The sequence below is a fragment of the Symphodus melops genome (genome assembly GCF_947650265.1).
Source record: "Symphodus melops genome assembly, chromosome: 8".
Classification (NCBI taxonomy): Eukaryota; Metazoa; Chordata; class Actinopteri; order Labriformes; family Labridae; genus Symphodus; species Symphodus melops.
The window spans coordinates 16,295,160-16,308,294 of record NC_136698.1 but is presented as its reverse complement, the minus strand read 5'-3'; the positions used below and the strand labels follow the sequence as shown (position 1 = coordinate 16,308,294).

At 40.3% G+C, this 13,135-nt stretch overlaps 1 protein-coding gene across 2 annotated transcripts in view; it reads left to right on the top strand.

Moving 5' to 3' along the window:
- slc44a5b (solute carrier family 44 member 5b) overlaps positions 1 to 13,135 on the top strand; it is a 37,946-nt gene continuing 24,811 nt past the window's right edge. For both annotated transcript variants that reach the window (XM_079349553.1, XM_079349552.1), the window contains exon 1: positions 1 to 248. In XM_079349553.1, coding sequence (XP_079205679.1) covers positions 212 to 248 — 37 coding nt within the window. In that variant the 5' untranslated portion in view covers positions 1 to 211. The remainder of the gene's footprint in view (positions 249 to 13,135) is intronic.

Genomic DNA, 13,135 nt, shown 5'->3' with positions numbered 1-13,135 from the left:
ATTAATGACGTCGTGCTGTAAACACGACTGACGCTCAGCTGCGTGGCCGAAGCATCCTCTCACAGCCCGAAAATACCTCTCCAGGTTGCAGTGTTTATTTCCTCGACGGGATCACGGAAGGGCATTGAAATAACTGCGGTTCACCTTCTCGACTCTCATATGCGGTCTCCAAAACCTCCACGACGGTGCTGCATCTGTCCTACTAAGTGCCATGGCTAGAAAGACGGACATCCCCTCCTCTTACTATGGTGAGTCTGTTCGTCTTTGTTGTAAAAAGCCAGGATAACATTCCTCTGTACTGTGTGCCGTTAAGACGCACACACGGTGTTTGCTTTAACCCGGTTTATGTTGGACTCCTTGCTGTGTTTTGCAGGAACGACAGCTAGGGAACATTTTCCCACTGCTGGCTGTGTTATTGAACGGTGGGCATGAAAATACGCATCACGGTAGAATAACGGAATCAACCATATAGTCGTTGGCATCACCGAGATTTTAACCTTATAGAAAGGAACGGACGTCTTTTTTTTTTACCGTTTGCTTCTTTACCTTTTTCTCCTTTGTCGTCATTGTCTTTGCCATGTTTTAATCAAATTGTTTGATTTTTGTTAGTATTATTATTACAAATGTAGCTTATTGTTTACCTGGTGTAAATCCACACAAATGTACACTATGAACAACAATAAGTCTCCCCTCCTCCATTGGCATGTAAAGGCTCATTTCTGTTTTTAGCCCACAGAATAACGTTGTCTTCGGTAATAGTCGAAACTGACGATCATGATCGACTAATCTTGTCATTTGCGTCCTTTCTCGGTCAGCTGTTTTGGTCTTGCAGTTTGACAGAGGGAAATGGAAAAACTACCCTGTTACCTTTCTCTCAACACCACATCAAGATGACTGATCGCTTTGTTGCACTCATACAATAACAGTAGCCAAAAACAACATATCCCCTTATGGTGACAATAAAAGACGACTGCGAGAGGCTGTAATCCGGAGTATTGATCATTTTTATTTAGAGTGCTTTATTTGGAATAAGAAAGCTAGTCACAAGAAGCTAATGTAGGCTTTGTGTTTATATGTTTGGTTTACATCATAACCCTGCAGCTAGAAACAGATATAGAACGGCTATAAGAAGAATATCCTGAGGTTACCCCTTGTATTGTTTACAAATGTATAAATGGGTTATTTAAAGTAGGAGACAATAATAGTCTTATATACACCCCTCTTCTCCCTCTGATCTACGTTGAACCTAATTACAACACTGTACTATAGAAAACACTGTACTCTGGTACAGTTAGGACTGATCAAAGACACAAGGGTTTCATGTCACCAAATGACATATTCCCAGTTTCAATTAAGTCATGTTTAATCCTAAAGGGGGGGGGGGGGTCCTTTAGCCTGCCTTTGTATTCATGTTGTTTATCAGTGCAAATATAATCCTTTATCACCACCACATGCCCCACTGTCAGTTTTCCTTGATAAAAGATTTACTATCACTAGTGATTTCAAACCATTGCATTTTTATTGTTTTGCTCTCAAGTAGAAACTTCATCCAAAGTATCAATATAATGCATTTACAAAAAAAGAAACAGAGACCAAAACATATAGGTATTAGCTACTCAATAGTTATTTCCATTTTCAGGTCATGCTTGCTTTTCCCCTACATCTTTATCAGTCACAAAGATGTCTATCTTTATCAGTCTCTAACCAAGGTGAGTGTGTCTACCTGTGTGTGTGTGTGAGAACATACACACAGGTAGACTGGCTGCTCAGCAACAGTATCTGTACAGTTCAGTGAAGGACGTTCTAGTGTGAAGTCTGCTCGTGATGGTACAAAGAAACTACCGTGTCTTTTTTTTTTTTTTTCTCCACATGCTGACTCTGTGTGTTCCTCAGACCTCATGACTGCAGCACTCTGTCAATCAAGACTGCAACCTGTCAGCTGTAGTTGATTTCTGCACTGTCCTCTACAGACATGCGGCTCACCAACTGGGCCTTAATACTGTTCACAAGTTCAAATACCATAAACCTCAAGTTAGGTAATGTGTTGATTGGAGGTGCACAGCTCAGTGGAGATTTAGAGTACAGTACGGTAGAGCCTGTCTGTCAATTATTATCTCATTATTTAGGTCGTGAATGTTCATCATAAACTTCCCTGAGGTCTGAGGTTTACTTTGAGGGGCACTGGCCTTTTTTTTTTATGTCTTGTCTTTTGTTGTTTAAACGCATTGGCCAAGAAGATTTTAACTCTGCTGTTTTATTTTATAAGAATACCATTGCATATCTTTAGCTAATTTCCAATACAATAAGTCTGCATGTTTTGTTTATGTGCTGTAAACATGGAGTGATTATTTAGTAAATCATATAAAAAGGTTATCATGCTTTCAGAGACAATCGCAGTTTACTTTAGTGTTTATTCTGCATGATTGTCTGACAAAGTCAAGGGTTTTGAACACAACTATAACCACATTTAAAATACTAGAAGGACTAGAGCTGCAGAAAAAAAATCAATATATTTATTTATTTATTTATTTAACCTTTATTGATCCAGAAGAAAGTCCCATTGAAGTTAGAAACCTATTTTTCAAGGGAGTTCTGCAGAATTTACACTCACAATGTAGTGAAAACATGTATGTAAAAGTCAAGATTGCCAAATAGAGCAACAAACAATCCAGCCAGTCTCACAGAGGAATAGAGTAGATCCTAAAGTATGTACTACTTTATAAATAGAACTTGAAAACATGGATCACTGAATCTAGAACTGTTTTAAATGGAAAATGGAATCTTAATCGAATCGTGACCCCAAGAATGGAAATAGAATCCAATCGTGACGCACCCAAAGATTCCCAGCACTTTATCGAAACACAATTTGTTTCCAAAAGATAAATAAGGGGGAGTTAGTAAGCGTTTGAGTCTGTGTAATTTCTCACACCATATTGCAACGTGTGTGTAAAAATGTGACACAGTTAGAAACAGAGTCGGACTCTGACCTGTGACTCCAACTAATCATAAAACTTAAGAGAACTCACAGGAAATGTTTTCAGAAAGGATGGTTGTCTATTTAGGTGCAGCATGCAGAATTAGTGTACGCAACTAAATAATACTGTTGGCTCACTCTTATGTGAAAAGCATGCCTGTTTGTAGCTTGCAGTCTAACATCAGAGTACTGACTGTGTCTAAGACAGACATCAACAAGGGCTGGACTCGAGGCAAATGTACATGCTGGGTGTAGGCTGCCAACCCAACCACAAGCTGTGAACCGTACCGGCATTTTGGAAATGAGTTTCTCAAATGGGTGAACAGAACAGTGAAACAGGTGAAAGATGTTTATGCTCTGCTGAGATGAAACAAGTGCACATGACTTAGGTAAGTTCCATAAATGAATTATTGTGCGTGCCTCTCTTTTGGCTGGTGATCACGTAGGGTTGGCATGCTTCCGCTCCAAATGAAACACTAAGGAAAGGGAAACACTAAGACTCATGTAAAGTCCTCCTGCATTTTTCTGTTGCCTCAACTACATTGCTGCTGTCATGAGAATTACACACAGTATAGTGAGACATTTTAATTGAAGCTTCTGTGAGGGTTTTGTATTTGTTGATTTTAGCGCCCCCTGTGGATTTAATTTGAATAACTGATTTTGTCAACAACATGTGAAAGTTGTGCTTTTTACAACAAAAAAAACAACCTCCCTCTGCTTCCTTTTTAGGAGTCAAACATTTCACTCACCATGAACCTTAGAGGTTGAAAATGTTCAAAGAAAGGCTGTTTGGGCAGGGTGCTGTTTATGGCTTCATCTGACGCCCTGTAGTATTACAGGCTTAAAAAAGAACCATCATTATCAGTGTTCACACTCATGGTCTTTTTAGCTTTTGTAGGTTAAAGAGAAGTATCAATATTTATTTCAGTCCGTTTCATAACCAGCTGAAAACTCCTCACAGGAGCTTTGAGGGGAAAAAAGCAAAAACAGTGTCCACTTTTCTGCTATTCAAGGGCGGAGTTATGCCTCCAACACACACACACACACACACACACACACACACACACACACACACACACACACACACACACACACACACACACAGCATTTGGATACATCTGGACAAACTTAAGGATGTGTATTAAACTGGTTGTCAGTAGCTGGCAATATGCCACATGTCTCTAGCTTTTGATTCATTCGTTCTAAAAAATTAAGTGGTTGATTCTGTCAAGTGTATCATTTCCTTTTTTAGCAGGCTGGATCGCTCTTCTATCATCAAACTATTGCAGTGATTTTCCAACAGGAAGAAACTGAAAAAGCACAGAATCCTCACTTTAAGTCAGCAGAAGCCACAAGATGTGTTTTGTGTAAGTGCTTGTGATCCCTCTTGTTGTTTTTTTTACATCAGTAAAACCCACCTACAAAAGTAAATCCTGGGAAATGTAAGAAAATCAATAACTGAATCAGAAGCTAGTGATAGGTAGCTTAATATGATAATATTGAAACAACAACAAGCCTGAAATTAAAGTCTCTGTTGATGATCATACATTTCTTGTATCCTTAAAATAAAATAGTCAAAACACTAGAAATCACATGTTGACCATTTTAAGCTGCTGGTCAAATACCTGCCATGCAGTCATTCACAGATTCAAGTGTACTCCTGAAGCTGTTCAGTATGTTACTGTATATAACCTTCCCTTATGTATTATAAGCATTCACTGTGCTTCCACTGTCCTGCTGTTCATCCAGCCAGAAAGACAGAAAGAAACAGCTCATAATCATTCTGTGACAGGTTTGTAAGTAACAATTTAGATATGACTTCCATTAACCATAGGAAGTGTGGAGTCGGGGACACTGTTAATTAACACATTTCTCGCTTGGGCAACTTCCCTAAACGTTAAACTGCATTTTTATACTGCGTTAATGCAGAGTCTTGATGGAAAGCTTCAAGCCAAACTCTTCCTGTGAAATTGCAGTCAGCGAAGGTTTCGCCTCAAATGACCCATTTTGCACCCAAGACTAAGTGCTGTAATGGGTGTTAGGTGTTACTGTCCTCTGCAAATACTCGTCTCAAATGAAGACCTGTGCTCTCTCTGCAGGTCGTACACATTTCTGGTACTCTTTATGGCATTTCTCGTCATGATTTCTAAAGAGGTTATGTTCTTTTGCTTCTTAGTCCATGTGTCTTTTCACAGGAGATGGCTTTGTCAGTGCCTGGAAGTTTGAAGTGTATTATTCACACTAATGATAGGGTGAGGCAGTAAATAATTTGTAAGAGATTCACTTCGGCACGGTGGCAGGCACTGCATGTTATTTGTTGGAGTCTGTGAAAATGGGACATTCAGCTATGATGAGGCCTTCAAGGCGACAGCACGGAGTCTTTAAATTTCCAATTTGCAGTACAAATATAGTCAGTGTTTGTTTATGACTGGAAGGCTAAGCGGCATTGACAGTGATTTATAAAAGACAACCCAAAGATACAGTGGAAAATGACTGAGGGGGATACAGATAGTTTCATACCAGACACAGAGGTTTGACTCTCAAATACACAGTGAGACATGAAATGAGATCCTCATTTCACGTCTCACTGATTCATTTTGAATGGTCCAATGCACTAAATGACACATTTTGCTTTATCAAAACTAATAAATCACTGCCCAACAACAAAGAGAAATGCTGCTTTGGAGCGTGAAAACAATCGTGCATAGGTGAGGTCCTTCCAGTGCATGTTGCAGGTTTGATTTCTGTCTTAAATGCCTATCAACGTTAAATGTGTGCAGACTGATGAAAGGCAGTATGAGGATTACCTGACAATGACTGACTAAAGACATTAGCCCTTCCTTAGTGATTTTAAACTAGCTAAACTCCCACCTACAGGAAATACTGTATAACAGGAGAAATAAATATTCATTTTAGAAATAGTTACATCGTCATTAAATCATTAGTGCATTTAGCTTTTCACTTCTTCAAAAAAAAGAATCAAGATAAAAACTATTAGCTGTGTTCTATGACAGGCTTGTGCCGTTTCTGTAAAGATGCATCATTTAAAGTCAATGAGCAAAATGCTTTGCAACTTTGTGCATTATTGATGCTGCCTGTCTTGCCCAAGTCTCCCTTGAAAAAAGTTCTTAATGCCAAATAACAATAAGAAAATAAAATGTGAAACTTACTATGTAAACTTCAACCGTATTAGTTTAAATAGTTACACACGACCTTCAGCCATTAACGAGCTTTTTGTCAGGTTATAAAATACAGTTAGTGAAAGACAAGGTTGTTATTATTTTTTTCCTTCCAATGGCTCAGATGGTCTCAGGGGAAAAAAAGAAAGATGTCAGTGGCCCTGATCCTCTGCCATACGGTATTAATCTTCTCTGTGGTATGAATAAAGCATATTTGAATATCAAGATGTGGCCTATCTGCTCATGTTTAAAGTCTTTATAAACCCAGGCAAAAGCTGTTTGAGCCTGTCACTGATCTACGCTGGCAGCAGCAAGTCTCATTTCACAGGAACACAGGGCTGCCACTGACATGCCTGGAGGCTCTCTCACAAGTAACCAAGGTCACAAAGCCCAGCCACAATACTGCTACCCCTCTGCTCACAGCAGCAGGCTAGCTGTCAGCTTCTGACACTCGCGGATGCTAAGTCCTCTCTTGGGGGTCGAAATCCCAATACAGATCTCACTATTCCCTTCAGTTGAGGGGATGTCAGATAGCGCTGTATGCAGCATGCACAGTAAACACTGCTCATGCACTGAGGTAACCCAGTGGGCTATACCGACCCTTATACTGTATGCCAAGATATGCCAAGTGCTCAGTCCTTGACCATCTGCTAATAGTCGACAGACTCCCGAGGGACCCTGCTAAGTCAACGTACACCAGATATCAGGATGTTGTTGCCTTGTCTCAATAAGAAGACAAGCACTCTAAAGGATGTTCTGTTCTCCAGAGAGGGGAAGTAAGAGCAAGGCAGGGAAGATGTTTTTTAGATACAGAAAGGCAGAGAAAGAGAGACAGCAGTGGTGCTATGTGGAGAGTGTATTTGTGTATTGTCTCTCAACATTTTTTGTGTAGTGTAAAAAAGAAAAAAAGGGGGGGGGGAGCCAGCTGGAGCTTTTTAACTGCTTTGATATTTTTCAGAGATGCACTCCTTTCTTTGTTGGGGACTTGCGTGACCATGATGCTATTCTCAATTGTGAATGGGATTCATGTGATTTTGATTGTTTGCCCTGTGCACCCATCCTATGACCTCCTTCCAGTCGGCCATCCTATCACAGCTTCCAACCCATTATCCTTATAGCAGCTTTGTTACAAGTGGGCTCGAGCCACAGCTCTATTCTTGGAGGAGAAACCTGAACAGTACAAGAAAGGCCCCAAACTGTCTCTGATGTTTTTCTCCCCCTCTATGGATTGGCAGAAGTCAGTGCTTTCATCAAATATGAATGAAAATACTGTATACAGCATTCAGGCTGCAACATCATTATGCTGAATTTTTAACGTTTCTATTCTGTCTTTTTACATTTACTGTGTTTGTAGCTGCAGCTAAATTAGATCCAAGCCTAACGTAGCTTTTAAAAGAAGTGCTCTCTCACAGCACTTCACTCATTCCAGGTCTTGGAAATGTTAACGAGGCAACAGAGTAAAAACAACAACAGCAGAATTTAGAAGAAGAAAAAAACCGCTCCAAACTTGCCCCCTCTGACCCAACACATTTAGAGCACCTGCAGTGTTCGAGCTGTTTGCCTGATCACAGTATGAAAGAGGCCTGTGTTGGACAGTGGAGCCTGGGGACACTAGTGCCTGTGTCTGCCTGTGTTTATGTCTCTGCTTACTGGATGTCTTTATGGAGACGAGCTGAGCAGCAAGGGAGAGGTGGGTGGGGGAATGGGACAGAGAGACTGAAGAAAGTTTGGAGCATGTGATGACTGCACTGTACTGTGTGATTAATATTCCAAATATTCCATTTTTATGTTTTGACATTGTGCTTTATGTCCTTAAATAACTTGGATTTGCTGTGTGCGCCGTCGGCTGTCTTTGCCCTTACATTAGCACACCTTACAATGTCTGCAGTGTCACATAAATGTATATGGGACTCAGTGAATGTGCTCATAATCGCTGAGCAGCATAACCTCGTGATAAAGGGAGCCACGGGAGATAACTGTGAAATTTCAGTCTCCTCCCAAAAATGTGCAATACAAGTCAATGAGCTGTTTCTTTGACTCTCCCCTGAAGCTTTATCACTTCGAGCCGAGTTGTTACATGTGGCTCTCTTCCAGCACAGACACTATGAAGTTGATTCCCAGCAGTCAATCTCAGCACGTACTTCTGAATCAGTCTGTCAGCGTTGACTTCAAAATGAAACATTGTCACCACGCCTCCTAATCTGTTCAAAGCTTTTATTAAAAGAATTTGGTGGAAGTAATTTTAACTCCGATTTATGGCTGTCTGAGACTTACTTTATGATGTTAAGTCCTCACCACTGTAAAATTGATCCACACATTGATGTTGTTGCTATGGCAAAACTAGATTCAGATGTAAATGAGATTTTGGATTGAAGATCGCTGCCAAACTTTTGTAAGACCTTGGTGTGTAACTCCTTAACTCGTCAAATTTATTTCCTTTACAGCCCTTCTTTGCCACCATGATTGTTGTGTTGTGTGTAAATCTATCAGTCACAGCAGCACACAGTGGCATTATCCAACACCATGTCAATAGAGAAGACGAGCAGTAAGTGGAGCTAACAGTGACTCTAGCTGTCCCAGTGTAGCATGCCTGCCAGGCTTTTTCCGAATGTTGTTGACTACAGACCCCCATTCAACCTGACTAGAGCAGCGGCACACATCCAGTCTTCCATCCTCGTCCAGTCCTGCACTGACAGATTGCACTGCAGTCGAAACAGCCGTCATGTATTGCAGAGCCTGCTGGTGTCCAGGCATCACTGATCATGATCAACTCTCTCATTTGTTGTCAATTAGAGGAGCAGCTAAAGCTAGATTAAGCTAAGATGAGTAAGCACATGCTTATGTCAAAGGCTGGAAATGGAACTTTTTGACTCACAGACCAAGGTGGGAGGTTGATTAAAAAATGTAAAAGCATATTTTCACTAGCCTAAATAATCGAATGTGCTAAAGTTTTACATACATTTGTTTCATTATGTTTAATTGTACTCAGAATCCGAATCGGTTTTATTGCCAAGTACATGAGGAATTTGTCTTTGTGTACTGGTGCAATAGAAAAAACAATAACAAGTACTTAAATAAAATAAAATATAAGAAGCAATTACCAATATATAAAATAGAATTTAAATAATGTCAAATATAAAGAATATTAAAAAACCACAAAATGTACAAAGGGTGCATGAGAGAAAAATAAATTTAAAGTCCAGTGACCGTTAATGTAACATAAAAGAAACAGTTTGAGCCTTGACATTACTGTGACGTTTTCTGACTGTGGGGCTGAGGAGAGTTTATGTTACGAGGAGGGGAGAGCAGGGACATTGTTCATGAGGCTGACAGCTGAGGGGAAGAAACTGTTCTTGTGTAAAAAGGTAAAGGTTAACAATAAACAAAAAAAGGGTTTACAGTGATCGAAAAAGGATTCCATCAACATCCAATCACTCCCCCACCCCAAAAGTTGTGTGTCTCGGCACGCTTTGAATAGTCTGAACCCACACAGCCACGTCTCCGTAAAACATAAAACACGGGACGTGTAAAAGTCTCAGTATCTCTGAAGTTCGTCCAGTTTGTTCCACAATGATCGTACTTGGAGAGAAAGATGCCTGGTAGAGCGGCGCATTTCTGTTTGCGAAGCACAAGCACTCCCCCTCCTCATTTTATTTTATAGCACTCCGGCTTGTGCGTCCAAGAATATACAATAACTCGGATTCCACCAGAAAAGTGGGAAATAAGTCAGTTGGAGTTGTAGCCCTTATGTTCATAAGCTCTTCTCTGGTGAAAGAGTGCCATGTATCTTGACAAAAAACTAAATTACTGCACAAAAACAGACAAAACAACACCAACCAAAACACAGAGGCGACTGTCCATGGCGCCATCTCGATGGTATTTAATGTGAGAAGTTCTTAATTCTTTTAACTAAAAAAATTCAAGGACAAGAAATCATCTGTCTGGACCACATTTTAGACACCAGGGAGATTCAGTTATTTTTGCAGATTAGAGCTGGTGTCCTCACCCTGTTTACCTGAAATGTTATCCCACATGAAATCAGCTATGCAGTCTTGATTTTATTCCCACAACGTTTCTCAAAGAGGTTTTTAACACAGTTGGACCCAGTATTTTGTCAATTATTAATAGCTCCTGTGCAGAAGGTGTATTTTCCCACATGCTGTGGTTTTATCGGACATTTACCCCTCGTGTGGTGGATAGCCTTCTGAAGTTTACTTCTGACTCTGCATAGATCACCTGAATGTTATTGAATGAGAGCGCGTGTAATCCTGAACACTAATGAAATAAAATGTTTGCTAATGGAGAGAGAGTATTGTATTCTTGAATTAGACCAACATAATGGATGCCCTTGTTTTTTGAACAGTTGGCATTGGACTACAGTGCATGCTGGTCTTCAAGCTGGACACCTGGCATGCCCAACAAATAGTCAAGAAACCGTTGACATGACTGAGGAAATGCTCTGCTCCCTGACTCTCTCATGACGTACATTTATACTATACCATATATAACTCAGCTTCTTGTCTGGTAATTAGCTTCATGTCGCGCTTGACCTCAGCAGTTTTGTGTCTTATTAACTCTGACATGAGATAAAGTGATGCAGTCTGCAGGTAGAATGGGTTTAGCAACAACCCCCTAGAATATAAAAGCAATTGGGGGCATCTAAAGTCTCACAGAAGAATAGCTTATTTGACAGAGGCACATTGTGCTCAGCAGCTGGCTTTAAAAGGCTCATATTAAAATGTGAGTGGTATGGAGCTATTTTCAGTTACAACTGAGGGGAATAATTCAACAAGAATGTATTCTGATGCCAGACATTTAAAGCTAAGCTTCCTCTGTCAATGGAGCAAGCACGGGCAGTGCAACCCTTGGGGGGGGCGGAAGATGGGGTACTCAAATCCTTGTGGCTATGGTGGCCCTGAAGTGCAAACCTGACAACAGCAAATTATGAAACACGACCAATCAGAAAACACAACGATGAAGTTAGATGTTTTCGGATTTGCGGTTGTTGTTGTTTTATTTTTTTATCATTGTTGTAGCGGTTTGTTATTTGTTATCGTGTTTTGCACTTTAGAGCATATATGACATATATAGCATACATATTGGCCCCAGATCATCTCCACAGATGTGGAATTGGTGGCGTCCAGCTGATGACAGTCCCAGACTAATTTTAACCCGAGTTAGTTAGTTAATAGTTGTGTAGTAGGTGCAGACTTTAAATACATAGCATGAAGTCATAGATAGATAGATAGATAGATAGATAGATAGATAGATAGATACTTTATTGATTCTGAGGGAAATTCAAGGCATCCAGCAGCAGTATACAAGACGAGAAGGACACAAGACATTAGTTACAATACACACCTGCTGTCTTCCCTCCCCTCTGTATACAATGATCCCCAAACAAGATTTAGGAGCCCCTGTGTGACTAAGTCATGCAGAGGTAGATGTTTTTTTCCTGATCACTGAAAATGCCTGTGACTTCTCTCAAAAATACTGCTGCTGCATAGTTATCACTTGGTCGAAGTCAAATGGATTTTAGCTCTGTTCTAGCTGCCTGTGGTTGTTAGCGCCAGTGTTCCTGAATGAAATGTTATTGTTTTTGCAATGATGCTTATTTGCATACAAAAGGGGGACCCTTTTTCCACAAATGACTGTGTAATGGCTCATTTAAATAGGCAAACGCATCTCTGACGAACAGAGACCCTGTTTGCTCTTTAGGGGTGATTCATTTGCACTGATTTGTAGGGGGAAAAGAAACAAGATCCCTTTGTGAATCAGACCCTAAGTGTAAGTTGGAAAACTTCACCTGGATTCTGGGTATTAGAATCAATTCATGTGGATCCATACACTCCACTATTTTATGAAAAAAATCTTCAGTAATGACTGATTAATTAATCAATTTCACTTAGTAAGAAACAGGATTGTGTATGGAGCAGACTTTGTGCATACCTGTCTTTGTTGTCAACATTTTAAACCATTTATCTCAGATAAGAGCAGTATCTTGTACTTTCAGTGCCTGTTCTCTGCAATTGCCGCAGTGAGCACCTGGTCTGGTGACATTGTGTCCTTGGCTGAGGAATTCACACACTTAACCCAGAACATCTCCCATTTTTAGAACTGAAACATAACCCAAATGAGTGACTTTTAGTGAAAGCCTAACAGATGGCTGTAAAAGAGTATTTTTAATGACAAGGATCAAAACAAACAGACATGGAGCCTCTCATATGTATTCTTAAAGAGAGGTTAGCTGATGCATGGCCTCCATAACAAAGAGCTGAACAACACTCATGTTGACAGTGCATGTAGGGATTGTGCTGTCATGAGACCTGCCATTATTTTAAAGCTGAACTCTAACCTTTGACACACACTGTTCAACATCTGTGGGGAGTCTTACACGGGCCAGTATATTATATAAGGAGAAACAAATGTGACTGTTCCAGCTCACCTGAATTCTAGTTCAGTTGGGATCCAGAGCAGTGTTTTTGCTGCTGACTGTGCAGTTTAAGACAGCAGTGTTGTTGGTGAGTGACTGTTGCTCTCTTGCTTTCCTGACATCATTTTTCTGCCTGCCCTGGGAGTTATCGCCTGTATCCATCAGACATCTGCTATGGTAGTGAAACTCAAGTGGGGAAAAGCATAACCCATACAGATACTGTGTATTGGCTTATGAAAAACTTTCAAAGGACAAAAGAATTCCACCGTGGTCAGACAATTGTAAGATTGGGAACTCACTTCCCAACTCACTTCAGGTACACTGGCTGGTGTCTTGTTATGGGCAGCTTCCAGGGTTTACTCCTCTAAATCATTTTATTTCCAAGGCAGAGAGGGAGTGTGAAGAGCAGAGTTTATAATGTGTTGTTGCAATTGTGTCCAATCCAAGCCCTGGCATAAATCCTGGGATACCAGTTTAGATCCTATTACATGCTGTAGATGTAAATACACATTATTTTCTGGTAACCACATGAACTCTGCTTTTTTTTTC